At 49.8% G+C, this 27,512-nt stretch overlaps 1 protein-coding gene across 3 annotated transcripts in view; it reads right to left on the bottom strand.

Moving 5' to 3' along the window:
• Positions 1-27,512, bottom strand: part of CUL9 (cullin 9) — a 37,393-nt gene that overhangs the window by 6,749 nt on the left and 3,132 nt on the right. For 2 of the 3 annotated variants that reach the window (XM_034991691.1, XM_034991689.1), the window contains 29 exons: positions 27,323-27,477; positions 26,479-26,988; positions 25,869-26,004; positions 25,528-25,721; positions 24,864-25,269; positions 24,270-24,462; positions 21,477-21,684; positions 19,466-19,662; positions 18,861-19,078; positions 17,930-18,179; positions 17,735-17,840; positions 16,969-17,196; positions 16,608-16,698; positions 16,316-16,487; positions 14,586-14,691; positions 14,205-14,300; positions 13,764-13,939; positions 13,131-13,264; positions 12,618-12,797; positions 12,347-12,456; positions 12,069-12,251; positions 11,778-11,938; positions 11,260-11,488; positions 10,976-11,165; positions 4,478-4,623; positions 4,199-4,328; positions 3,852-4,051; positions 3,139-3,389; positions 1,551-1,896 (listed from right to left, as the gene is read on the bottom strand). In XM_034991691.1, the coding sequence (XP_034847582.1) occupies positions 1,551-1,896; positions 3,139-3,389; positions 3,852-4,051; positions 4,199-4,328; positions 4,478-4,623; positions 10,976-11,165; positions 11,260-11,488; positions 11,778-11,938; positions 12,069-12,251; positions 12,347-12,456; positions 12,618-12,797; positions 13,131-13,264; positions 13,764-13,939; positions 14,205-14,300; positions 14,586-14,691; positions 16,316-16,487; positions 16,608-16,698; positions 16,969-17,196; positions 17,735-17,840; positions 17,930-18,179; positions 18,861-19,078; positions 19,466-19,662; positions 21,477-21,684; positions 24,270-24,462; positions 24,864-25,269; positions 25,528-25,721; positions 25,869-26,004; positions 26,479-26,988; positions 27,323-27,477 (5,702 nt within the window). The remainder of the gene's footprint in view (positions 1-1,550; positions 1,897-3,138; positions 3,390-3,851; positions 4,052-4,198; positions 4,329-4,477; positions 4,624-10,975; positions 11,166-11,259; positions 11,489-11,777; positions 11,939-12,068; positions 12,252-12,346; positions 12,457-12,617; positions 12,798-13,130; positions 13,265-13,763; positions 13,940-14,204; positions 14,301-14,585; positions 14,692-16,315; positions 16,488-16,607; positions 16,699-16,968; positions 17,197-17,734; positions 17,841-17,929; positions 18,180-18,860; positions 19,079-19,465; positions 19,663-21,476; positions 21,685-24,269; positions 24,463-24,863; positions 25,270-25,527; positions 25,722-25,868; positions 26,005-26,478; positions 26,989-27,322; positions 27,478-27,512) is intronic. The other variant, XM_034991690.1, reaches the window with a different exon arrangement.

The following is a 27,512-nucleotide window of genomic DNA, read 5'->3' as shown; positions in this document are numbered from 1 at the left end:
TGCACCTCGGCCCCTCTCCGCCGTCACTGAGGACCGCTCACTCCCCCATCTACAGCCTGCTCTGCTCCGCTTCATGGTGGCAACACCTGGCTTCCCATAATTCCCTCTACTTCTGTGCTATTCTCTGGTTTACACCATTTCTTTTCATTTTTATATTCAGTGAGAATATATGGTAAGTGCTGATGTTCTGAGATAGACTTGGTGATAAGAAAACCATAAACCTATTGTCATCAGCAATTTAATAACATTTCTCATTTATAAAGTGCCTTGATGTATGGTTTACATGTGTGCATTATCTATCTACCTATCTGTTGTTCTCAAACTTGTCTGAACACTGGAATCACCTGAGTTTTTAAAACTCCAGATGCCTAGGGCACCTGGGTGGCTCAGTCAGTTAAGCGTCCTACTCTTGGTTTTGGCTCAGGTCATGATCTCAGGGTCATGGGATCAGCCCCGCATGGAACTCTGTGCTCAGCGTGGAATCTGCTTGAGATTCTCTCTCGACCTGTCCCTCTGCCCCTTCCCCTGCTTGCACTCTAAATAAATAAATAAATAAATAAAATCTTAAAAAAAGAAAAATAGGGGCACCTGGGTGGCTCAGTTGGTTAAGCGTCTGATTCTTGATTTTGGCTCAGGTCATGACCTCAGGGTCATGGGATTGAGCCCTGCATCGGGTTCTGTGCTCAGCATGGAGTCTGTTTGTCCCTCTCCCCCGCCTCTTCTCTCTCTTTCTCAAATAAATAAATAAATAAATACAATCGTAAAAAATAATAAAATAGGGGCACCTGGGTGGTTCAGCCGTTAAGCGGCTGCCTTTGGCTCAGGTCATGATCCCAGGGTCCTGGGATTGAGCCCCGCATCAGGATTGAGCTCCCTGCTCCGCGAGAAGCCCTGATTCTCCCTCTCCCACTCCCCCTGCTTGTGTTCCCTCTCTCAGTGTGTCTCTCTCTGTCAAATAAATAAGATCTTAAAAATAAATAAATAAATAAAATAAAATAAAAAATTTAAAAACGTAAAAAAAATTAAACTCCAGATGCCTGGATTTCACCTCGAGATTCTGATTTAATTGGTCTGGGTTACAGTTTGAGCATGAGGATTCTTTTTTTTTTTTTTTTTTTTTAAGGGTGGGGGAAAGGGCAGAGAGAGAATCCCAAGCAGGCTCCATGCCCAGCATGGAGCCCAATGCGGGGCTCCATCTCACAACCCTGAGATCATGACCTGAGCCAAAATCAAGAGTTGGATGCTCAACCGACTGAGGCACCCAGGCACCCCGAGCATGAGGATTTTTTAAAAGCTCCCAGTGATTATAATATACAGCAAAGTTTTACAGCCACTGATACATTATTGCTGGATCCTGGCAACCACTCCCCAGATTGCTGAGGCTGGTGGCACCACTTACAGATGACAAAACCAGTTTGAGAGTGACTAAGCTGTCTGTCCAACATTGCCCCGGCTAGGAAATGGCAGTGCTGGGGCAGAACCCCAGAACTGCCAGGGAACCGTGTTGAAGGTGGAAAGCCAGTGGCAGGCGAGAAGCAGGCGGGCCTCACCTTACAGCAGTAGTGCATGCAGCAGAGGGAGGGCAAGTCGTCGTCGGGCTCCAGTGGGCTGACACACACAGGGCAGTGGTCGGGGCGGGAAGGGGCGGCCCGGGCCTGGGGGACGCACAGCCCAGCCGCCAACAACAGGGGCTCGGGGTTATCGCTGTAGCTCTGCAGCAGCTGTTCAGCACCCCAGTGGGAATGAGCCAAAAGGTGCTGAGCCACATCTGGCTCTAGGTTCAGCGTCTCCTGCACCTGCCGTACCGTCTGCTCCATCAACCCTTCGACCTCCTGGGGGCTCATGGTGCGGCCTGCAGGCAGCTGGAGAGATGCCAGGGCAACTACAGCTTCTGGGCTTGAGGGGAGAGAAGAGGCAGCAATCAGTCTCCCTGCCCTGCTTATCTACTAAACAAACCCCACCCCGGCCCTCAGCTCCCCATTTGTGCACCCCTGCTTATGTGTGCTCAACCAGCCTCAGGATGACCACCCAAACCCACTGTCAGAGCGCGGCTCTCCAAAGAAGCATCTGTAAGTGAGGGCTGGGGCTGGCTGTCACTGTGATTTCGGGCACTCCAGGAATCTGGTGGGCAGGGATCAGGATGCTAAGTGTGCACAGGATCCCCACAGTGGATGGGATAATCCCACTGTAAACCCCACCCCAAACACCAACAGTCCGTCTGGTGAGAAACCGGAGTCTGCAGCCTTACTACTCAAAGTATGGGCTTGGGGCGCCTGAGTGGCTCAGTTGGTTAAGCGACTGCTTTCGGCTCAGGTCATGATCCTGGAGTCCCGGGATCGAGTCCCGCATCGGGCTCCCTGCTCAGCAGGGAGTCTGCTTCTCCCTCTGACCCTCCTCCTTCTCTCTGTCTCTCATTCTCTCTCTCTCAAATAAATAAAATTTAAAAATCTTTAAAAAAAAAAAAAAACAAAAAACAAAGTATGGGCCAAGGACCAGCAGCCTGAGTACCACAGGGAGCTCTCCTGACTCAGGATCTGCCTTTTAATGAGAACCCCCCCCCCACCCCATGATGTGTATGCAAATGATTCCTCTAGAGAACTCACTTTACACACGGTGCCAAAACATACTTCTCGTGAACTGGATGTGACGGGGCAAGCTTTAGGGTGCCAGCTAATTAGGGGGATCCTATGGCAAATTCCTCTGTGGAACACGCTTCTTGAAAACTAGAGTTTGTACGTTTCACGGAACAAAGTGCATCATCAGCACTCAGTACATATCTGTATGATATTTCATTTTTGCTTAGAACGAGAGGCATCTACACAGGAGCTTATGTGTCTGGGTCCCTTGTATAAGGACTGGCTCTCAGGGGATGGGGACAGCAAGGCCCCCAGTTAGGAAGGCAGAGAAAGGGGTGCCAGTGCTGACAAGGGAATGAGGACTAGCAAAGTGGGAGAAATAACAGAGGCAGGGAAAACAGGGTAAGACAAAGAGAAAAATGAGGCATCTTTCCACAAAAGAGCCTAACTTTGGCACTAAACCTCCTCCTGTGTCACTGCAGGGCCATCTGTCCTGGGGAGCCCAACCCTCCCTACTGGCTTGGAGCCCCTGCAGCTGGGGAACGGGACCGAGGATGGCTACCTAGGCTTGGAGGTCTTGGTGGTCTGGCTGCCACAGAAGGGGATCTCTGCCTGACCCCGGCAAGGCCCCGTAGGCTCTGGGGTGGCATACATCAGGATCTGGGGCCGATCGTCGCGCCGCTCCACGTAGCCCTGGCCCAGGAGGTGGAGGATGCAAGAAAGGACATCTGTACTGGTACAGACCACGCCTCCTGCAACAGTGCGGCCCAGGCTTCCGGGGGGATTTGGACCCTTCTGCCAGGCCTCCAGCACCTGGATGGGAGAAGAGGAAACAGGCAGGCCACTTTTACCTAAAGGAGCTAGCCTGCCTGGGTTCAATGCTCAGCTCTTCCACTTACTAGCTGTGTGACTATGGGTGCGTTACTAACTCTCATGCCTCACTTTTCTTCTCTGTCAAACGAGAGTAACAGTAAATAATAATAATAATAATAGTAATACCACCACCCTCACTTATCCCCTAAGACTGTTGTGCAGATTAAATGACTTAATCATGCAAACTCTTGGAATAGGGCCTGGCACATGGTGAACACTCATGTCTCATCTCTACTTTCTAACTAAGCGCCCTGTCAGGGAGAGAAAACCCAGATGCAGATGTCACCCTACGAGGTCTTGTACTGAGAATGTTTACCTTCTCTTGTGACGCTCCCTGGCCCTAAGCCCCAACCCTGAGCCTGACTCTCTCCCTCCCTTACCTCCACGGTCCCCTCGGCCTACCAGACAAACCAGCTGATCGATATGGAGGCCCTTTTCCCCATGGGCTTTGAGAATACGGACAAGAAGACAGCTCAAGAGGTTCCTCTTCTGTTCCAGAGTTCGGCCCTCATCCTTCTCGACGTTCAGGTGCGTCTGGGGAGGTATCAGCCACAGGGCCTCCCCAGAGCGCCGGGACCCAGGCGTCCGAGGCCGCAGCATACCTGGAACTCACTCCCAGTCAGCACCCGAGGAGGGGAAGGGAGAGGTGGGTGGCGGCAAAGGGGAGCCCATTCATTCCCTACCACGCGCCCACCATGAGCACCCCACCCTGTGGGAGCAGTGGCCCAGCCCAGCCCCCGCTGACCTACCCCTGTGTGGAAAGCCCTGACCCTCATGCAGGATCAAAGGGCCATTGTCTGAGGTGAGGGGCAGAAGTGCCTGGAGCAGTAGTTCTGGGGTGAGGTCAGAATTCTTCAACAGAGTCTCTACAGACATCTCCTGGTGAGGGGAAACAGGGCCAGTCAGGAGTAGATAGTCAGGGGAAAGGAAAATAAGAGGGGGGAAGGATGGAAGAAGGGGCAGAGTTTAGGAGAACAGTGACGGACAGGGGGAAGAGAACAGAGAGAGAGGCTGAGGAGCTGAGGCACCTCTGTCTGATTGAAATGCAACAGCAACCACATCTGCACGGTGGACACATGCAGGGTCTGGTCCCCAAACTGCAGCTCAGCCCGGCCCAGCCACGTCCACTGCAGCCGCCGATGGGGTCCCATGTCCAGGACTGGATGATTCTGACCTGGGAGAGCAGGGAAGAGAAGAGGAGAGACAAAGAGCAGGGGAAGCGAGGGGGTTAGAGGCTGTGGCCAGGGTGTACTATTAGTTCAGCTCTGTTCCTGCTGATCTCTGTGGGGAGGAGGGTCCCCACTGAAGTGACTTGTCAAGCTTCCAGAGCTCAGCCTCCTCTGTTTCTGCCTCCCTGCTGAGCCACAGGTATCTGGGAGCCCACCCTGTGCCTCGCCCCACACCAGGCAGGTTCCACGAAAGAAACACCAGAGAGGAGAGACCTGGGTTTTGCCCTCAAGGAGCTGACGGTTTTTAAAGACCCACTAGAGGCTGCGTCTCTTCCTCCTCCTGTGTCACAACTCAGGCAAGATGAGCCTGGATGTTCACTCATACTAGAAAGCAAGGATGCTGTCAAAGGCAGAGAATATCAAAAGGAGACAATCTGAGAGGTGCTCTCTGGCCAAAGATGGGACAGTTTGAACATCAAGAAGATAACATCTGCGCTGGATTGAAACACATGAAATATTTTAAAATTCATGAGTTCATAATGACATATTTTTTTTAAAAAAGACCACATTGGTTATCTCTTTGGAGGATGCTGGAGGAACGAACACATTATTTTGAAAACTGGTTAAAAATAAGGGGGAGGAGGAGAGAATCAAGCCTTTCCAGTATCAACCGTACTTCAGGGTAACCAAAAAGTTGCCGAGAGGAAGTTTCTCTTCATAGAGAAAACGTTCCAGCTGATATGTGAAGAAGGTATGACAAAACTAGAATGGCGCAATCTGTCCGCCCTAATGAAATGACAGAGCTAAGCAACGGTAACGAGTGACCGCCTCGTGAACAGCTGACAGGAAACTATTATATAATGTACAGATCAGACTTGCAACACTGAAATCCACTGACCCATCTTACAACATCCCAGAGACAGGTGGAAGTACACACTACCACCTATGAAGTGCTCTTGCCCCAGAAATCACACCCAAATTGGAATCAACTTCCACATCTAAGTATCTGTTTTCCAGAAATGAGAGACAGAGGAACAGGCCAGAGGACACCATGTGGATATGGTCAGCAAAATCCGGCCTGTGCACAATTCTGTGTGGCGAACAATCCAGTTTCCTCCACAGACAATTGTTAAGGGGGCAAAAACGGAAAGCAGGACCTATAGATTAATGGAGACGGAAGACAGAGCTCAATCAAATGCAAGGTGTGGGCTTTGTGTGGATCCCCAATAAGCAAAAAACTAATTTTGAAAACTTGAGAAAATGGGGGAAATATGGACACTTTGCTGTTTGATATTAGGAACTGTTATTAATTTCTCAAAGTTTGATCACTGTAGTGTCCTTGCTTTTAAAAATAAAATCCTTAATCCTTTAAATTGGAGAACTGGGTAAAGTGGGTGGGGGTACAGAAGAAATGAGATTGGCCATGAACTGACCCATGTTGGTACACTGGAGTTTATTCTGTCTACTTTTTTTTTTTTTTTTTTAAGATTTATTTATTTAGAGAGGGAGAGAGAGCGCACACAGAAGGAAAGGGAGAAGCAGACTCCCCGCTGAGCAGGGAGTCCAATGCGGGGCTCGATCCCAGGACCCTGGGATCATGACCTGAGCTGAAGGCAGATGCTCAATTGACTGAGCTGCCCAGGCGCCCCACATTCTATCGACTTTTGTGTACATCTGAAATTTATCATAATAAAAAATTTTTAAATGAGAGTGAAGGTAAGCCATTCTCAAAAACTGATAAAGTTTCCACCAATACTCCCTCAATGAAGAGACTTCTAAAGGATATACTTAAGGAGACTGAACTCAGAAAGAAGGATCAAGATGCAAAAGGATTAGTGACGGAAGCAACTAGTATGTTAGCAAATCTAAACATCAACTGAATAAGACAATAATAATAATGGCTCTTTAGAAAGTAGGAAAAAAAAGATAATCCTAAAGTATCAAACAACAATAACAATTAAGATGGGAGTGAGAACTGCAGTTAAGATTTTCTATGGTCCTGGGACATCCGGGTGGCTCAGTCAGTTAAGTGTCTGCCTTTGGCTCAGGTCATGATCCCAGGGTCCTAGGATTGAGTCCCTCATCTGGCTCTCGGCTCAGTGGGGAGCCTGCTTCTCCCTCTCACTCTCCGTCTTCTCCCACTCTCTCTCTCTCAAATAAATAAATAAAATCTTTAAAAAAAAAGATTTTCGGGGCGCCTGGGTGGCTCAGTTGGTTAAGCGACTGCCTTCGGCTCAGGTCATGATCCTGGAGTCCCGGGATCGAGTCCCGCATCGGGCTCTCTGCTCGGCAGGGAGTCTGCTTCTCCCTCTGACCCTCCTCCCTCTCATGCTCTCTGTCTCTCATTCTGTCTCAAATAAATAAATAAAATCTTTAAAAAAAAAAAAAAAAAAGATTTTCTATGGTCCTTTTATTGCTCAGGAAGGTGGGAGAGTGATATTAACAAGTCAAACATACAGGTTACAAACATTAGGGTAATCAACTACAAAAACAGAATGTGTGACTTCCCAAACCGGTAGGGACAAAGAAAAGAATTAAAAAAGATCAATCCAAAAGAAGAGAAAAAAATGCACAAAAATCCAAGGTAGAAACATATCTACAAAGGTGTTTAATTTATTATTCTTCTTTTAACTGTACATGTGTTTTATATATTCTTTTGTGTATATGAAATAACTAAAATTTAAAATTATAAGAAAGGTAAACTAAAATGTAAGAGTTTAGCAATAAAAGCCAAATATATCATTTACTCATACTAATTATAAACAGGCTAAGATTGACAACTCAAAAGGAGAGATCGTTAGGTTGAATAAGAAACAAATTCTAGGTATTTATAAGACACCTGCCTAAAATAAGAGTAAGGCAAAGACAAAGTAAATGATACTGGGGGAAATTCTGATGAGAGCAGAATATAGGCACCGTTTGGAAGTATCTCCCCAACAGACTGCTTATTAATAGTGGCAAAGGGAAAATATTAACTATATAGTAGGAAATCAAACTACCTCTTGATCAGGTTGTCAAAAATCACATCACAAAAGAGGAGCAGATGGAAATTGTGTACTTCCAAATGAAACACACAGAGGACATAGTGTCACTTACTTAGGATTCTGGCCCAGAATGTATCACCTGAATCTAATTATGAGGAAATGTACAAATAAAAAATGAAAAACGTTTAGAAAATTTTATGGCTATTTTCTCCAAGGGTGTCAATGTTGTAAAACACAAAAAAGGCTAAGGAATTCTTCCACATTAAGGAGACTAAAGACATGACAACTAAATATAATAGATGATCCTAGCCTGGATGCTGTCCTAGACTAAAAAATAACAGACATTATGGAGTCACTTGACAAAATCAGAACGTGAAAAATAGATTTAAAGTATTACACCAATGTTAAATTTTTGAAACTGATAAATGAACTATTATTATGTAAGAGAGCACCCATGATTCTTAGGAAATATATATCCAAGTATTTAGAGGCAACAGGCCAGCATATATACAATTTACTCTCAGTGGTTCAAGGGGAAAAAATGTGTGTGTGTGTATGTGTGTGTATGCACACACACAAATACACATTTTATAAATGTATATATACACAAAGAGCAAATGATAAAAGGAAACAGGGCAAAATGTTAACAAAAGGTAAACTTGTATAAAGAGTATGTGAGGGTTCCTGGGGCACCTGGGTGGCTCAGTCAGTTAAGTGTCTGCCTTTGGCTCAGGTCATGATCTCCGCTGCTCAGCCGGGCGTCTGCTTCTCCCTCTGCCTCCCTCTGCACCTCACCCATCTTGTGCTCTCTCTCTCTCTCAAATAAAGTCTTTTAAAAAAAAGAGTATATGAGTGTTCTTTGTATTATTCTTACCATTTTTCTGTAAATTTGAAATTATTTCCAAATAAAAAAAATTTTAAGTAAAAGGATAACTGAATTGTCCACCTAAAATGGTTAAAATGGAGGAGCACCTGGCTGGCTCAGTCAGTGGAGCATATGACTCTTGAACTCAGGGTTGTAAGTCGAGCCCCACGTTGGGTGTAGAGTTTACTTAAAAATAAAATCTTAAAAAATGGTTAAATGGCAAATTTTATATTCATCTTTCACCACAATAAAAGAAACCCAAAAGAATTATCATTCTCCCCTGACAAGGTAAAAGGATAGAAAGATATTCTGGAAAAACCCTAGCCAAAGAAAACTGGTATATTATTAACACCAGATAAAAATAGACTTTGAGAGAAAAAGCTTTACTAGAAAGAAAGAAGGTCATTTCATAATAATAAAGTTTAATTAAGATTTTAAACCTGCATAGTCCATTATGGTAGCCACATGTGGGTATTTAAACTGGTTAAAGTAAATAAAATTAAACACTCAATTCCTCAGTCAAACTAGTCACATTTCAGTAGCCACAAATGACCATCATACTGAAGAGTGCAGAAAATAACTTTTCCATCACTGCAGAAAGTTCTACTGGACAACACTGTCAAATGATTTGAAACTTTTATCTAAACTTTATTTTATTTTTTAAGAGATTTTATTTATTTACTTGAGAGAGAGAGAGAGTGGTGTGTTGGTGGGGAGGAGCAGAGGGAGAGGGACAAGCAGACTCGCCCCTGAGCATGAAGCCCAACACAGGGATTGATCCCATGACCCCAAGATCATGACTTAAGCCAAAACCAAGAGTTGGATGCCTAACTGACTGAGCCATCCAGGCGCCTCTATCTAAACTAATTTTGAGAGAGAGAGAGAGAGTGCGAGCTCGTGGGGGTGGGGCAGAGAGAGAGAGAGAATCTTAAGCAGACTCCATGCCCAGCGTGGAGCCCAAAGAGTGGCTCAGTCTCACAACCCTGAGATCATGACTTAAGTCAAAATCAAGAGTTCGGATGCTTAACCAACTGAGCCACCCACCAGGTACCCCTAAACTTTTATCTAACAACATAGTCAAAAAATATATAAAGCAATGCTGACCTGATGAAAAGTTTAAAAATTCACTATCGGGGTGCCTGGGTGGCTCAGTCGGTTAAGCGGCTGCCTTCAGCTTAGGTTATGATCCCAGGGTCCTGGGATCGAGCCCCAACTCGGGCTCCCTGCTCAGCAGGGAGTCTGCTTCTCCCTCTGCCCCTCCCCCTAGGTCGTACTTGCGCGCTCTCTCTCTCTAATCTTTTTAAAAATTCACTATCATAATGATAGATATTAATACACCTCTCTCAGTAATAGATCAAGCAGACAAAAATGAGTAAGGTTACAGAAAATTTGAAGAATACAATGAACAAAGTCAATTTAGTGGAATGTGTGTAAAAGCCTTTAAACAGCAGCTGAAGAATACACATTCTTCTTAATCACACATGGAACACTTACAAAATCTGACCATCCACTAGGCCATAAAGGAAGTCTCAAGACATTGCAAAGATTTAGAATCAAAGAAACCACGTTCTTTAGCCACAATGGAATGAGGTCTGAAATCTAAAACAAAAAGACAACTAAATGAAGAAAAACTGGCTTGGGAATTTTAAAACAGACTCATAAAAAAGTAACAGATCAAAACAGAAATAATAATGGAAATTAGAATATTCTCAGAACTAAAAAAATACTAAATACACACAGCATAATAAAAATTTAGGCAACATCCCAAATGTCCATCAACAGCAGAAAGGGTAAAGATACTCATACAATGGGAAGGAATCCACAATACAAATAACAAAGTAATGATACAACTGACAACCTGGATAGCCCTTGCAGACATTACACCCACTGAAAGAAACTGAACACAGCAGAGTATATACCCTATTATTCCGTTTATATGATGTTCAAATACAGACAAGAATCTATGGTGATAAAAGGAAGAACAATGGTTTCTCTTGGAAAAACACACTAACTAGAAAGGGACATGAAGCAAGAAGTCTGGGGTGCTGGAAATGCTCTGGGGGTGGTTATGGGAGGATATGTGTATATAAAATTCATTAAGTCATAATTAAGACTTGCGTACTTGACTGGAAACTGTACCACAAGAAAAACAAATCTAAAAAACAAAAACACCCGAAACTGAATGCAGCTAAAGTAATGTTGAGAGGAAAATGAATAGCCTTAAACATTTTTACTTGGAAAGAAGCCTAAAAAGGGTAAAAATTAAGTAAGCATGCAACTTGAAGTTAGAAAAAGAAAAATGGAACAAATTCATACAAAAGTGAAGGCAATGATGAGAGACATTAAGAAAGATCTAACCCACCTTTTCCCCCTTCCCTAGGAGACTGCTGTCCCTAGAGACCATTTTTCTTCCTATCTACGCATTCCTGTCCACAGGTCCTCTCCTCTTCCTCTCCTGCCACCCCAAATCTCACCCCAATCTCCAATTGCCTGTCCCTATCTCCTCACTCTGGCTGTAGAAATTGGAGAAGCGGTCAAGGGCATCACAGAATTCAGTGGGAAGGCACTTTCTGGGATGGTACAGGTAGCAGAGTGGGGAGACCGGCCAGCAGCGTGGTGACAGGACCAGTATGGAAACTGTTGGACTTGAATCTTCGATAAATAGTTCTTTCTCAGCCTCCTCTTCCTCTGCTTCCTCCTGAGAGACAGAAGGATTTCAAGGGCTCTTGGGCTCCCTTCTTTGGTCTAGTCTTTTGCTCTCCTATTCACCCACTCATTTCCCTTGCTCTTACCTCCTCTTCTTCCAGGCCCTGTTCCTCCTCATTCTCCTGCTCCAAGAGCAGCTTGTCGAGCTGCTGGAGCTGGTAGACGTGAAACTGGCGTTGCAGCTCCTCAGAGGTGCTCAGGCTGAGCAGCATCTGCTGGGGGAGGCGGTTGGGGAAGCAGAGGCCGATCTGCTCCAGCACAGCCCCCTCCAGCCAGCTCGAGCCCAAGCTCAGGAGACGGTCTGCCATGTAGTGCCTGCAGCACACGCAGAGCAGGGCCGAGCCTCAGTGCGGCGGCAGCTCGGCCCGGCCCAGCCGCCCTGCCTGCCCCTCCAGAATGTAGGTTCCTCTGTCACGGCAGGCTTGGGTCACAGGCCCTGCCTCCCTTCTCCCTCCCTACTCCCTTTCCACCAGTGCCTCGGCCATCTTTGTATCTTAATCTCTCCTCTCCACTGCCTCCTCCCCCCGCTCCCCACCAAGACTCAACCCTTCACCCTCTCTAGACTCCAGGCCTCCCCTCCCCTACCTCTCAGACCTGCACTCACCGGTAGAAGTGCTCAAAAGTAGTGGCCAGCTCCAGGCCAGAAAGGACCATGATGGGCTCCAGGTGCCGCTGAAGCCGCCCCAGCATTTCCACTCCAGGGGCTCCGCCAACCAGGCCACCCTGGATCTGCTGGTCGATGTGCCTGGCAAACTGCTCACTTATCTGGGGGCAATGGAAAGGGCACCGGCCAAGCATGAAGAGGGCGTGGAGCAGGAGAGTGGGGGGTGCGAGGAGGTGAGAGGCGAGCTTGCACTGGGTGACCAGGTGACCGGGAGGTGACCGTGGTACTCACGTGGGCAGCGGTGAGGAAGGACTGCTGGAGCAAGGCGCCCGAAAAGCCACTGCGCAGAGCCAGCGTGAAGGCTGCCCGAGGCCCAAAGAGCTCTGAGCCTGCTCTCTGCAAATGCTCATAGAGTTTACAGTATCGAGGCACAAAGTTGGGGGCCCTCCAGGCTGCAGCCAGGAACCTGCTGACCTGAGAAGGGAGAAGGAACAGCAGATTCAGGAGGTTGGCCGCCCCGCACCCACACCCGCCACCCCCCCGCCCGACTGCAGCTTCCTTGCTCTCACCTGCTCCTGCACCACGCTCAGCCAGCACTGCGTTATGTTCCTCAGGCTGCTGCTTGGAAGGGCTGCTGAGGGCCCGGGGCTCCGATCCCGGCCCTTACTGTTCTTGCTGACTGTGGAGACAAAGGGCAAGGGAAGTGACTTGGTCTCAGCCTTGGAGTGGACCCAGGGGTCTTGGGTACTGACCCCTGGAAAGGCCCAGAGTGAAGCAGTCAGAGAGAGTAAGATCCAAGACGGGGAGAAGCCAGCTCAACAGGCCGTTGCTGGGACTTACTGGGCCGAGTGGATGGCTCAGGAGAAGGCCCAGGTGGGGGCTCCACATGCACCAGCAAGTGACAAAGGCGACGAACTCGAGAGGCAAAGGATGCTGCTCGACTCAGTGGGTTCTGAGAGCTCTCCCTTTGCTCTAAGTACTGATCCAGCAGCCATCCCAGGGAGCTCACACCCTCCTCATCTAAAAGAAGACAGGTCAGAAACAGGTGATGGGAAATAGGGGGACAGAGAGCCCAGGAAGAGGAGCGAGAAGGCCCAATTACACAAAAAGGTCTGGGGGGCAGCCGGGCCGAGGCTTACTTCAGCTGGAGTCTGGGTGGGGGTGGGGTGGAGGAGAGGATTCAAATACCAGAGTCTCAGGGAGCAGTCTCTGGGGCAGGAAGGAGAGAAACACTGAGGCGACAGGCCTTCAGGGATAAAGACGGACCAAGAGAACCAAGAGGTGATCACCCAGGTGATCCCTGGGAATCATTACGAGGGGCTGGTTAGTGCGGCCAGGGGTCGGGATGGTTACCAGGGGAGGTGATGTTCTGCACCAGGGGGCTGACCAGGGCCTCCCAGCAGGTCTTGCCCAGCGCTTGGGCGGCCTCGTCATCAGGGAGGAAGCGATCAGCAAAATTCTGCTCGTGGCGCAGAACCCTGGTGAGTCTGGGAATAAGGAATGTGTGGTCAAGGGTCAAAGACACAAGTTGCCCTGCGGCCTCCACTCAAGTGCGGTCAGCTCCCACCCTCACTGTGCTTGGTCCCACACCCAGCCTGCTGCCATCAGCGCACACTTGCCCCCGTGCCCCCTTCGCCTCGTGTCCTAGCTGCTGCCTCACCTTTCAGACTCCTGCAGAAGTCTCCCACCACCTACTTTTTTTTTTTTTTTTTTAAGATTTTATTTATTTATTTGAGAGAGAGAAACAGTGAGTGGGAGAGAGAGGGAGAAAGAATCTGAAGCAGACTCCATGCTGAGCACAGAGCCCAACGCGGGGCTCGGTCCCAGGACTGTGAGATCATGACCTGAGCCAAAACCAAGAGTCCAATGCCCAGCCACCTGAGCCACCGAGGCGCCCCTCCCACCACCTACTGCTGAACAATGTCCTCCTGCTGTGTTAACCTCCCCTCCCTCTCTTCAACCCGGCCCGCTGCCTGCTCCACCCACCGGGGACAGAGCTGGAGGAGGCGCCTGCGGTCCTCCGCTATGTCCTGGCTCCAGGCTTGTGCCCGAATGGTATAGAAGAGACATGTCCGGCGACACAGCTGCTCCCGGAACAGTGGCCAGAAAGTGGGCTTGGGGCCCAGGACCTCCACGCCTCGAACCCGGGTGTCGATGCCGCCCTGTAACACGCACAGACTTGTCTACCACCTAAGCCACCCAGCCACCAAGCACTACCAAAAAAAAAAAAAAAAGCCAGGCCTCAGGTCCTGAGTTCCCCGGAGGCTTGTGAGACATTCCCACATCTCTGGAACTCAACAGACTCCTGGGCCATCCCCCCAGCAGATGCATGGCCTGGGCCTGGCCCCCACATGCTGGCGGAGACAATCACTATGAAGACCCTGTGCCACCCCGTGATCCCCAGCTCAGCCTCTTCCCTCACCCTACCTGCTGGCAGCGCTTTATGCGGATCTGGATGATGGGCCAGAAGCGGTTCAGGTTCTCCAGGAGGACCACCCGGCTGGCGGAGGGCATCACATTCACCTGACAGCGTAGGGGAGAAGGAGAGAGGACTGTCACCTCCGGCAGTGGGGGTGGAGGGACTACTGTCAGCAACCGCATCCTGTGATGGTGTGCGCGCTTCACTTCTGCACTGAGCCCACAGACCCGTGCAAATGTGCATGCCAAACTCTGCTCTCACTGCTTAGGAGGCAAAGCCTGCCTGGGGAAGGAACGTGGGAATCCTCCAGGGACTGAGTCCTTTAAAGGAGGTCCTGGGACAGAAGGAAGGGGAGTGAGGTCAAGGTGGGGGGGCACCAGGGTCCCCACCGTGTTGAGCTCAGTGCTGATGCAGCTGGCGCTGTCGCCCCCAAACACCACCACCCTGGCCGGCATGTAGCTTGAGTCCTCACTGGCCACGAGCAAAGTCAGCTGCCTGGGAGAGGAGAAAACAATCAGTTAGAACTGGGGCCCTGGTCTTTGTTCAAAATGACTTCAAGCCATCACTTCCTCCTCAGCCTGCTGTCCCTCTGCTGCCTCCTTAAGTGTCAGTCTTCCCCTGAGCCTCTGCTTTCCTCTTACCTTCCCCCAAAGTGACTTTATTTAAAACCATAGTTTTAATCAAAAACTAATACCCTAATGACTCTAAATCCACATCTCTACCCTAGACGGCTCCTCTCAGCTTTCATGCTGTGTACCAGACATTTCCATGTCACACCCCACAGGCACCTCAAAGTCAGCATGCCCAAATGGAAGTATCATCCATCCACAGAAGTCTGCTCCTCTTTCTACATCCCTCTTGGGAAGAAAACTGCCATCTCCCTAGAGTGCTCTGTCACTGTGACTTCTGCTCACCGCTTCCCTCATGTCAACGGCGCATCCTGGAGATTCTGGTCCTTGAGATGTGTCAGTCCGCCACCCCTTCACTATTCCCATTCCCTCTGCCTAACTGAACACATTCGTTTCTCAATGAGACCACTGCATAAACCTTCCAACTCTCTGGCCTCCAACCCAAACTCCCATAATCGCCAGGGTGACTTTTCTTTTTTCTTTTTTTTTTTTTTAAGATTTTATTTATTTATTTGATAAAGAGAGACAGCACAAGCAGGGGGAGAGGCAGAGGGAGAAGCAGACTCCCCACTGAGGAGGGAGCCCAACATGGGGCTCAATCCCAGGATCCTGGGATCATGACCTGAGCCGAAGGCAGATGCTTAACCAATTGAGCCACCCAGGTGTTCCAAGAGTGACTTTTCTAAATAAAAATAAAAAAATCTAGTTTTGTCTCTTCTCTTCTTAAAAATCCTTCAGTGGCTCCCCCAGTTTTGGAATAAAGCTCAAACTTCTTAGTTCACAAAACTCTCTGTGGCCTGGCTCTGCCTAGTTTTCTGGCTTTGTCTCCTGCCATTTCACGACACACACCCTACATTCCAGCCAAACACAGTTACTTAAACTTCCCCCAAACACATCGTTGTGTTTCTTATTCCCATTTTGCACATATGCTGTCCCTCTAGCCACTGCCCTCTCTTTATGTAGCTAATTTCAAAGCTCAGCTCATTTAACCCCTCCTTCTGGAAGCCTTCTCTAGCCTCTCACTCAGCCTCAGGGTCCGTGTCACCTCTTCTTACTCTTACTGATTTTCCAGGCTAGCTCCCCAACAAGACCACAGGTTCCCCGAAGACGGGTACCATATCTTATTGTCCTTATAGCCCCAGACCCTGGCCCAGTGCCTGGCACAGAGTATACATTAAACAAGCACCCATGGGAAGAGTGAATGAGGAAGTTCTCAATCTCCCTCAACACAATGCACAGGGCAGTGACTTCTGTCCCTGGTGGGAGGAGCATGTCACCAGGCTCAGGGAACGAGGATGTCTACACTGCACAAGGAATGCGGATCAATGTGTCCATCTGTTCACTGCACAAAATGGGTTTGAGTGTGTCCCTCACGCATCGGGTTTACAGAGTTGCGTATGTGGGTGCTTGGAGAATGTATACTGGGGTATGTGGAAATATTCGCGCACGCGTGTGTGTGCACGCATATGCGCGCGTGGGCATGTTCCTACCTGACAAGAACACCACGGTGCATGTGCAAGGTGATGTAGTGGGAGCCGGTGCTGCCGTTGGACTCCCAGTAGGTTTTGGGGTTGCGGTCCGTCAGCTTGCTGGCCCGGTGTGGGTTGGAGGACACCTCCACCTTCTCCCAGCACTTGTCCTCCTTCACTTCCACACTGGAGCCTGGGGGCAGAGGGGAGGGGTGGCCGTCACGGCCTGGTTAGGTGACAGAGAAGAAAGGCAAGGGACAGGGAGAACAAATACTGGGGTGCGAGCCAGGAGAAAGCAGATGGGGGCACAAACCCTGGCAGAGATGCCTGAGGAATACGTCAAAGAAGGGGATGTTGATGGGTTGGTGGGTCCGTCTGTGGTCTTCGATCTGGCCCAGCACCATCTGCAGCCGGAACATCAGAGAGAAGGGGCGCGGGGAGGAAGGCAGAATATGAAGAACATAGAGAAACATGTATGGAGAACAAGCCAAGGGCAACAAAACACTCAAACCCTTTCTTCACACATTTTGGGAGAACAGGACCACGTGGGGGAACGGTTGGGAAACAAGTGCCCCAGATTTGCTACTCGTGCCAAACAGGGACCCACACTGAATCCCCGTCCCCTGCTTCTGGCTTTTGTTCTCCCTCAGCTCTGGCTCCCCAAGTCTCTTCACCTGAATGCAACCAGCCAGGATGCTGGAGGTGAGGTTACTGTAGAGCTGGGCATGTTTCTCACACTCTGTCACGAGGTCCCGAAGCTCACAGGCCAGCAGCAGCTGAGCCGAGTGCTTGTCCAGGACTTTGGAGAGGGCGTCTTTGGCTCCCAGGCAGCAGAGAACGACAGCATAGTCCTTATGCATTGAGGCCAGCCGATGCAGAAAGCAGAGCAGCTCCTGAACAATCTGAGCCCAGAGCCACAGAGATTAATGTATGGGAAACAAAGGGTGGGCCCCAGAAGGGATGAGGGGTGGGTTTAGAAAAGCAAATGTGGTGGGATGAGATTTTTGGAGAACCTGGAAAGCGCAGGAGAGTACCAAAGAAGGTTGGGACAGAGCAGTAGGGTGCTGGGACTCCCAAGCCGGCAGAGCCTGGGCACAGCTTCCGATGCTTCTTCCTGCCAGGGCGAAGCTCTCTCAACAGCCCACCTTGGTGCCTGAGCCTTGGTCCACAACGCACAAACCCGGAAGGGTGGAGAGTCAGGAATGTTTGGCCTGGTGAGTGTGGGCTTCTAAACCCAGAATCTAAAATCCAACTGCAGCCCAAAGATTTATACTTCAAAGGCCCCAGTTCTGAGGACTCTTAGATAACATTCCTTTCTCTCCACCCCTCTCATTGTTCAGACCCACCCAGAAAGGCCATTTTGCCCTGCAGAGCCTCACAAGGTAGCTGGTGCCCCAGATGCAGCCTTTCCCTCCCCCACGCTCACCAGGGTTCTGATACCTCAGAGTCGCTGCTAGGGCCACTGAGACAGTTGAGGCAGGGCTCCAAGACCTCGTGCCAGGGGAGGGCCATCGCCTCAGGGTGATCCAGCAGCCGGGTCATGATCCTGGTAAGGGGATGGAAATGAGCGAAGTCCCTGCGGTCTGCGGGCCCCCCCTCACCTCTGATGCATGGGTGCCCCAAGAGGCCCCTCACCTCAGTGCGGTCAGCAGCAGAGTTTTGTTGGGCCCCGGGGCATCCAGAGTCCTCAACAACAGGAGGAAGGGCTGGGTCTCCTGCTGGAGGCGCTTGAGGAGGGGCCTCACAGCACCCCCTGGGCTGCCCTCACGGCACAGCACCCGCTCCAAGCCCAGAAGGAGCTCTGCAGACGGGCCCCCCACCAGGGATCGGATCAGGCGCTCAGGGGACCCATCCTGGCCCTGGGCACCAGGGGTTTCCAGTGCTGCTGCCCGGACACATGGGAGGAAAAAAACGAGTATGAAGAGGAGTCATGCAAGTTGGTCAAACCAAGAACTGGGCAGGTCCAGAAAATCACCCCCAAATTCTCCTCCTGTTTGGAGGATGTCTGTAGTTTGTATCAAACTGTGGGGGATTTTCTTCTCTGGCCCCAAATATATAGCTAGCTGCATCTGGAAAAAAGTTTAGTATGGCAGACACTGTCATGTTCAACACAGACATTTTTAATCTCATACAGTCTTACAATTACTTATTATTATTAAATGGTAGCTATGCTATTACATCAGCCAATAACTATAAGCTATTATAATTACATCCCCCTACTACCTAGCATGGCGGCTTTAAAGATTTGATTTGTAAGTAATCTCTACACCCAACGTGGGGCTGGAGCTTACAACCCCAAGATCAAGAGTCGCACGCTCTGTCTGCACCAGCCAGGCGCCCCGCATGTTGGCTCTAGATATGTAATTTTCCTTAGCTATTCTAGAGTCTCCTCCTTTTGGTCACGAAGTTCTACTTAAGACGTAACTTCAATGCCAAAACCCTTACTCATTTCCTGAAGGTTCATCGTGTCTTTCCAGGAAGGTGCTAGTACGTAAGCCTTAGCCCTCCCAGCCACAGGCTGGCACTGCCTGGTTCCTCAGAAGAACCGCCCCTTCCACGACGGTACCTGTGTGCTCAGGACTGCCCGGTGGCTCTGAGTAGCGATTGAGGAGCATCATGAGGATGGTGCGTGTGGTAGGCATGGGCTCTGTCCCCGGTGCTATCCCAGAGTGCCTGAACAAGGTGTCCCTCAGCTCTCGGGTTATAATCTGGTCCCCCAGAGTGTGGTGGTTGCACAGAAGCAGGTTGAGCAGGAGCAGACCGTTTCTCACTGCGGAGGAGCACCTGGGAGGAGGGAGGTATCCCAGGAAGAAATGGAAAGGGAGTGAACGCAATGGAAGCAGAAAGCAAGTGCAGAGGGGAGGGGGATTGCGGCTGGGGAAGGAGGAAAGGGCTCCAGGGCTCCCTCTGAGGCCAGGACATCCAGCTCCCTGACCTCAGGTCACTCCTCCCAACCCCAGGAAGGAAGGTCAGGGTGCCCCTTCTCTCTCTGGGGATCTCCCTCCCCCCAATCACTTGGCCCCTCTACCAACAACAGTCAGAGAGGGCCACCACCATTTCATCCAGAGGTAACAACCTCTGTGAAGGGAATTTCTGTGAAGCCCATGAGATGTGGGTGGGGCGACAGTGGGGCTTGGGGCTTAGCGGGAGTTTGGAGGGTCATGCCCTGACCCCTCTGTGTTCAGCATCAGGATCACGGCTGCAGGGACAGTAAGGAGAAGGCTCTCAGAGCCTGGCTGGGTAGCTGAGTCGATGCTGGCGAAGATCTCTCTGGTCATCTGGGCATCAAACAAAGGGTGGAGAGGGTCTCGGCCAGTAACAAAAGTGGGGATCTCCGTGGAGTTGGCAATGGCCAGCATCTTCAGTGCCTGCAACGGGGATGTGGAAGCAGTTAGTTGTGGGCAGCGTCACCATGCAGAGAAAGAGGAGAGCCAGGTCCTCATTCTCGACTCCAAACTTTGGGGCAGCTGAGCTGTTTGCAAATAGGTCAAGTAGGAGACGGAAGAGGTCGTGATGGGCTATCAACCGCTACGAACAAAAAGAGAGAGAAGGAAAGAAAGCAGAGGAAAAAATGAGGCTCAATAGTAAAATCAGCCCGCCCCTTCACTTGCAGGCACCGAGGCCGAATGGCATGGCCACCCTCTCCCGCAGCTTCCTCCGGGTGGGGGAGACCTGTCACAGCATCTAGTTGTCTTCATAGGCTTTCCATGACATTGTCTTCCATCTCCCTGGACCACCCCTCCCCTTGCAAAACCTCCCTTCTCTCAAGTTCCAAGACTCCATAGCCTCCTGGTTGGCCTGCCTCTCTCGAGTTCTTCTGCTTAATCCTTCAACATGGAAGTTCCTGTCCCCTTCTTACTCTGCACCCTCTCCCTGGGCAACCTCATCTGCTCCCACAGCTTCAATTACCACCAATAGGCTGACACTCCCAAACTATGTCCCTTGGCCTCCAAAGCCAGTAGCCAACTCTCCTCAACAAGACTACGTGGGTTGTCTCATAGGAAAAGCGGTTGGAATTATAGGAAAAAATACTTGGAATCCGTGAACTTGTTCTCTGGTACTAGAAAGAATATTCAATTAAGATGACTGCCATACCATTAGAGTGGAGGCTACCGTCCCTGGGGAAAGGGTTGACACTTGAGAAGAAACCTGCCAGGGATGGAGATTAGAACCAATTCTCAGGACACTCTCCCTTATAAGGCCTGAACCCTCCATGCATATGCTAATAAGCCTCATAATGAGGCTTTCTCCCTTTTGTTAACCCCCCCCCAATTAGCTGAATTCTATAAACCTGAAGTTATAAACAAGACGATGCAATTCTGCTATGGGGCAAGAGTTTAAATTTAGGGGCAAATGTTGTATTTTGGCCATGCAATCTGAAAGGGTTAGGGCATTCTTTGAGCAAACATGGCCTAGACATGAGTGCCTGGCTGCTCTTAGGAGCAGCACCTAGCTGGCCCCTTACAGGAAAGAGCCTCCCAGCCTGGCCCTGGAACAGCCAGCTCTAAGGGGACCTGTGTTCCTGTCCATGCTGTTGCCATTATAGTGTTGGAATCCAGTCTCAGAACTGATCTGGATGAGGCCTACCCGCCCCCCTCAGGGACCCCAGGCTATACAGAGCACACCCTGCCCACACCTCCTACCAGCCAGCACTGTCTGGAGTAGTCAGGAAGCCCCTGAACGGGGCCCCCTTTCCCCATCCTGTAGGCGGCAAGGCACCCACAGCTGGCGAGGGGGTATTTTCTACATAAGGGCACCACTCAGATCAAAGGGTAAAAAATTACTTTGTCACATGCAGAAAGTTAGTCTCTAACCAAACACTTAACTGTAACTCAAAAGACACGGGAAATTCAACAAACCTAAAAACTCAACTCCGGATCTTCTCCCTCTCCCTCTTCCTCCTCCCCCATTCCCCTACTGAGTAAATGGCCTCCACACCCCCTCTGCTGCTCGGTTTTAAACCTGGGAGTCATTCTTAAAAACATCCTTCTCCCTTTCTCCAAACAGGCACTCAATCTCCAAGACTGTCCAGCTGGAACCTTCAAGCCCTGTGCATCTTTCTGTCCCAAGGTCTCTTCCCTGGTCTAAATCTCCTCCTCAGATTAGCACCTCCTCAAGATCAGCAGCCCTCAGCCTGCCCCTCTTGCCCATCGCTCTCCCCCGCCAGGCCCAGTCCACTCACCGCCAGCCCCGCCTGCTGCACCAGGACGGAAGTCTTATATTCTTGCATGCAAACCAGCACAGCGTAGATGCCGCCCTCCCTGGCAAAGAGGGGGCGCCACTCATGCTTGGTCATGAGCAGGTAGAGGAGGCGCAGGGCCAGCACCACCACCATCTTCTCTCCCACCTGGTTGGTCAGCAGCTCCACCAGCGTCTTCACTAGCTTCTCTCTTAGAGAGAAGAGACATTGGAGTTCCCCATCCCAAAAGTCACGCCTAACTCCCTGCCCAACCCTCTCCACCAAGACCCATCCTCCCCACCCCTCTCCAACGTGCTCTTCTCCTCAGCCCCTCTCCCCGGCAGGCTGACTGCCTCTGGCCCCTAGCCATGTGAAGGAGGCCATAGGGCGAAATGGTTACAAACTCTGGCTCACCTTTGCACATAAATCTAAAAATTCAATGTAATTCTAATCACAATGCCTAAAAGGTTTTTTACTAAACACAGGACAGGTAGATTCAGGCACGGGATGAGAAAATATGTAAGAACAGTCAAGAAATGTTTAGAAAGTGGGGCGCCTGGGTGGCTCAGTTGGTTAAGCGACTGCCTTCGGCTTAGGTCATGATCCTGGAGTCCCGGGATCGAGTCCCACATCGGGCTCCCTGCTCAGCAGGGGGTCTGCTTCTCCCTCTGACCCGCTTCCCTCTCGTGCTCTCTGTCTCTCATTCTCTCTCTCAAATAAATAAATAAAATCTTTAAAAAAAAGAGAAATGTTTAGAAAGAAAGAGTGGTAGACTTGCGTGTTATCAAAATATAAACTCGTGAAAATTAAAACTCTAAGAAATGACACAGGGCAGATATGGGTCACTAGATAAGGGAGGCATCCCAGCCAGTGAGAACAGCAAGGGCCATGCAACCCATGAGGTAGAAACACCTGAAACAGTTATAGCTAGGACTCTGCCTCCGTCCATCAGCATAAGGACATTGCAAACAGATTTTAAAATATTTAGAAAATAAAGGGAAATATTTTTTATAATCCTAGAATAGGACAGACCTACTCAAAACCTAGAAGCCATTAAAGTTTAAAAATACTCTAACCTAAAATTCTAAAACTTTAGCACAATGAAAGACGCTGCCTACAAAGTTGAGAGAGAAGCAATGTGAGGGAAGAAGAGAGAGTCCTACAGAAATGCTGATCTGAGGGACACCTGGGTGGCTCAGATGGTTAAGCGTCTGCCTTCGGCTCAGGTCATGATCCCAGGGTCCTGGGATCGAGCCCCACATTGGGCTCTGTGCTCAGCAGGGAGCCTGCTTCTCCCTCTCCCTTTGCCTGCCTGTCTGCCTACTTGTGATCTCTCTCTCTCTGTCAAATAAATAAATAAAATCTTTAAAAAAAAAAAAAAAGAAATGCTGATTTGAAGGGAAGGAAGAAGTGCTCCAGAGTCCCTAGATCACACTGAGCACCGTAAGAAGGAAAAAACTGGAATTATCTTTCTCCACAGTGAGAGAGATGCATCTTGAGGAGGTGGCCTGGGAAAGTTCTTTGTCTTTTCTCATGAGCTTTATGATGACAACAACATGAATCAAATGTGCTTCAGATATAAATCCCTTTCTGTAGCCGCAATTTATTATAAACAAGTTAATACCACATAAATCATATATATGAATGGATATAGAAATATAAGTAAGGATGTTTACCAAAATGTTAACAGTGACTCTCTCTGCAAAGGGTTTTCAGATTATTTTTAACTTCATAGTTTTCTAATTTTTTTATAGGAGGCATATATTATTTCATATTCAGGAAAGAGTTAATATGATTTTGAAAAAAAAAAAAACCAGCAAGATATATGAAACACAAGTAACAGATTAATATCCAGATTGCCCACAGATCAGTAAGAAAAAAACCAAAGACCCAGTAAGAAAATGGGCAAAGGATAAGAACAGATTATTTATACAAGAAGAAACACAACAAATACATGCAAATATGCTTAACTTACCAGCGCTAAGAAATTAAAACAAAGATACCAATCGTTTAAAATTCTGCCAATCTGATAGAGTAAAAAAAAAAAAAAATTATAATATCCAGTGTTGGCAGACGTGAGGAAAACAGATCCAGTAGAACACTGTACTTAAACTTGGAGATAATCCTATTGCAAAGTCCTATGCAGCAGTGAGAGTGATGAGGCAGCTCTATGTGGATGGACATGGAGAGCCCTCTCAGACATACTGAGTGTGGGGGGAAAGTTGTAGAAACATGTAGCGTGATTACACAGATTTAAACACAAACTCAGAAAATGTTCAATTTTCAAACACGTTGACAAATGTAAAGCTGTGGAAGGTCTGAAGAATCCACAGCAGACTGACAACAGTGGCAAAAGGGACTCTGCCTTTTCCTTCTGTGCTCTTTTACATTCTTCAGATCTTTTAAAATGAGAATGTATTTGTGTATTATTTGTATAATTTAAAAGTGGCTTAAAAAAAAAACCGGGAGTTCAATTTTCTACAGTTCCGTTTCCTCACCCATACAATGGCATAAGCACGTAGCATCAACTCTTCCTCAGGAAGGAAGACAGAGAGGAGGATTTAATGAGAGAACGCATGTAAAACTTTAAGCACAGAGCCTGGCACAGAGTAAGTCCTCCAAGAATATTATAATATTCTGTTATAATACGGCATCCTTCTGCTCAGCTGCTCCTCAGGCTGACCCTTCTTTCACCCTCAGCCTTTCAATTCCTGATATAGCTCCTTCCCACCTTACGTCCTCCCCCGATGGCAGCTTAAACCAAACCCCCCCTCCCTCCCCACCATTCTAACTAACCTCAGGGATCTGTCGGGACGGACCAGAGGGTGGTCCCGATCAGTGACCTCCTCCACGGCCTGAGAGAGGGCATAGAGCCCTGAAAGCTGCAGGTTTGTGTCCAAGCTGGATATCTGCACGGTGGCCACGACCGCTGCCACATGCTGATCCAGGGAGCTGCGCGAACCAGGACCCCGCAAGCCTCTAGCCATTTCTGAAATCGGTGAGGGAAAGGTAGTGGCTTAAAAAAAATTGAGGCTCCTCCAAGTTGGAAGTCTTTAAAGGTCAAGCCCAGCTATCCTACTGATATTCTAATACATTATTCATTCCTGTAGCTTTGCATTCAGAGCTTTTCCAATTCTGCGTGAGAGATTTAATAGCCAAACACTGAAGATGAAGATATTCTGGAAAGCGGAGCCTCCTTTTCCAGGGATACTGAAGGGAGCAGCGACTGGTTAGATACACTCAAGGTCAAAGGAAGGAAGATGGATGCATGCTTCCAGAGCATTTTCCCATGCAACAGCAACCTTAGTCCACAGCTCTCCTCTACCCTATTTCTTGGAGGCCAGGACTTGCTCCAACTTCTTTGCCCTCCCCTCCCAGCACCTGACTCACCACTGGCTGCCTCCTTCATCTCAGGGGGCAGAGCAATCCCCTCCATCACCAGAAGCTGGTTAAACAGCTGTGAATCACTCTGTGCCACAGGGGGCTCAGTTTTTCCCTTGGCAGGTTCTGAATCTGCCTTCGGGGGCTCAGCTTTTGCTTTGGGGGATTCGGTCTCTTCTTCTGAGAAGTTGGCCTCTGACTTGGACTCCTCTTCTGGATCTGGGGTACAGGAGTGACTTCGTAAAGAGGACGAGATGCTTAGTTCATCGGGCAGCAGCCCATACTTGGTGTAGATTTGGGAGGTGAGCAGGTCGCTGAGGGTGCTGCCCTCAAACCGAGCGCTGAGCACCTGCAGCAGACCCTCCGCGAGCTCTACAGGCACGGAGAGGTCACCCAGGGCCTTGTCACCCAGGGTCTGTCAAAAGAAGAGGGTACGCATTTCAGGGATAAGGAGATGCGAAGGTCTTGCGGACACGAATAGAGAGGGTGGCCGCCTCCCACCATGCCTTGCATACCCGACCTCACAGCACTTGTCTCCTTCCCCAGCAGGCCCCCCTCATACTCTCTAATCTCCAGCTCCAGCCTCCCTCTAAGCACCCCCTTATCTAGAACTCCCTTAGAGAATCCCACCTCCAAACCCACTCCAAACCCAAGTATCTCAGGCCTACGATACCTCATCCAGGTTCTCCCGAAGATTCTGGAAAATTGGCTGCTGCTCACAGATGTCCAGCTTCTTGATGAAGAAGAGCAGCTCCCACCACTCGGCCTGGGTCAGGTATCCCAAATGCTCATTCTTCTGGGGCTCGGGCTGGAGGTATGGCAAAGAGTAGAGCCCATCCACAGGTTTCCAGTCCCAGGAAGGAAGCACTAAGGATACAGGAACAGGGGTGCCATCATCCAATGGGAACAGAGGGCATTTCGGAATCTCTGGGGCAGCTCCTACTCAGGAGTGGCTGCGTCCCAGTCCTACTCCTCTGTTCAGAGATATGCTGTCCATTGCCCTCCAAGGCCCACCTGTGCCCAGCAGAGGAGCCTCCGCCCCCTTCTCCACAGCTCCTGAAGCCGAATCCTCGGCAGCCTCCTCAGGGCCCAGGATCTCCAGCATGTGCCAGTGCACCCAGTAGGTGCGGCCCGTCGACTGCCAGAAGACCTGTATGGAGGGAGGAAGAAAGAGGCAAAGAATAGGCTTCTGAGCCCTGGGTGGTGCAGGCTCGAGAGGACAAGGCTGGGCCCAGAGCCGGGGCACACGGTCCTCAGATGCACAGCGGGCTAGGCTTGGGAAAGCCTCCACAGAGCAAAAGGCTACCTTCCCCTATGGGGTGGGCCCTGCCACTCATTTGCTCCTAACCCTGATGGACTCTGCTCTGACACTCCCTCCTAGCCAACTCCACGGGTGCAGGCGCAGGGAGTGACTCCATGCAACAGCTCTGCTTCCTGGGTGTGGGTCTCTGCTTGACCTCACAGCCCATCCCATTTTCTCAGTCCTCCAAATTTTCCCAAGCCCTTCTCACCTGCTGACCCCCTTTAACCACTGCAATCCCCACGGGGTTTTTCTCCCAGGGTGGCCTGCCAGAGCCCCCTGCATAGAAGCCCCAGTTATGCTCCCCCACGCGCCCTCGCTCACCTGCACGGGGGGCACGCCATTGTTGCTCTGACGGAACTCGCCCTCGTCCCCAGCGCTGACCTCCTCATAGTCCTCCAGCATGCGCACTCGCATCCCGGCCTGCAGCGTCTCTCGCACATACTCACCATAGCCACAGCGGCTTGAGAATTCAGAGCGTTGGCGGAAGGCCCGCTCTTGCCTTCTGGGGGCGGCAACCATGGTGGGGAGCAAAAGGCTAGGGCCTGAAACGCAGGGCTGAAAGATGGAGCGGGCAGGCCGCAGTGGCAATGTGCTCTGTTCACTGAGGTTCCGGGCCCAGCCCATGCTCCGCACCAGCTCGGAGATGAGGTTGCCCACAGCCATACTGAATTCCAGCTCCCGCTGCCCCCGGCTTTTCTCCCGGCCGAACTCCCTTGAGGACAGGGAGCCTCGGTCTCCAGCCCCTGGCTCTGGGCTATTATTCAGCTGATCCAGCAGGGAGGTGACACATAGGTAGCGTTTCACCAGGGAGAAGAGCAGCTTTCCTGGGATCTGTAGGACACAGTCTGTGGTGTAGGTTCATCTTCTCCCAGCTTCAGCCCCTCTCCTTTCCCCATAATATCATCCTCTACAGAGAAACATGAACGCCTAGCCCCACACTTTGAGAAGGTCTCAAACTGTGATTTATAGAACACACAAGGAGTGTCTTAAAAGAGAGATTCCTGGGTTCTAATCTCAGAAATTCTGAGTGGGGGAGCAAGCGTGACCCTTCATTTTAGCAAGCTCCCCAAGTGGCTCTGGTGCTGATGCATAATCCTGAACCACGCTTTCAGAAGTGATGCCCTCGGCCTTGTACACGGCATTTCCCCCATAGCTGCCAGAGTACCTGAGGCAGATGAATGCCCTCAAAGGCCATGCAGTGTTCCTCAGAGGAGGTGGTCTCTGCAAACAGCTCCAGCAAAGTATAGCGGCTGTCAAAATCCATGTGCTGCTCGATGCCATCTTGCTGGCTCAGTGACAGAAGGACGTGAGCCCGACTCCCTGTAATCCACACCCAATCTGTATCTTCTCCTCAA

This window comes from Mirounga leonina, unplaced genomic scaffold (assembly GCF_011800145.1).
Source record: "Mirounga leonina isolate KUSES-001 unplaced genomic scaffold, KU_Mleo_1.0 Mir_53, whole genome shotgun sequence".
Lineage (NCBI taxonomy): Eukaryota > Metazoa > Chordata > Mammalia > Carnivora > Phocidae > Mirounga > Mirounga leonina.
The sequence above is the reverse complement of the archived record's forward strand: the minus strand, read 5'-3'. Positions and strand labels throughout refer to the sequence as shown.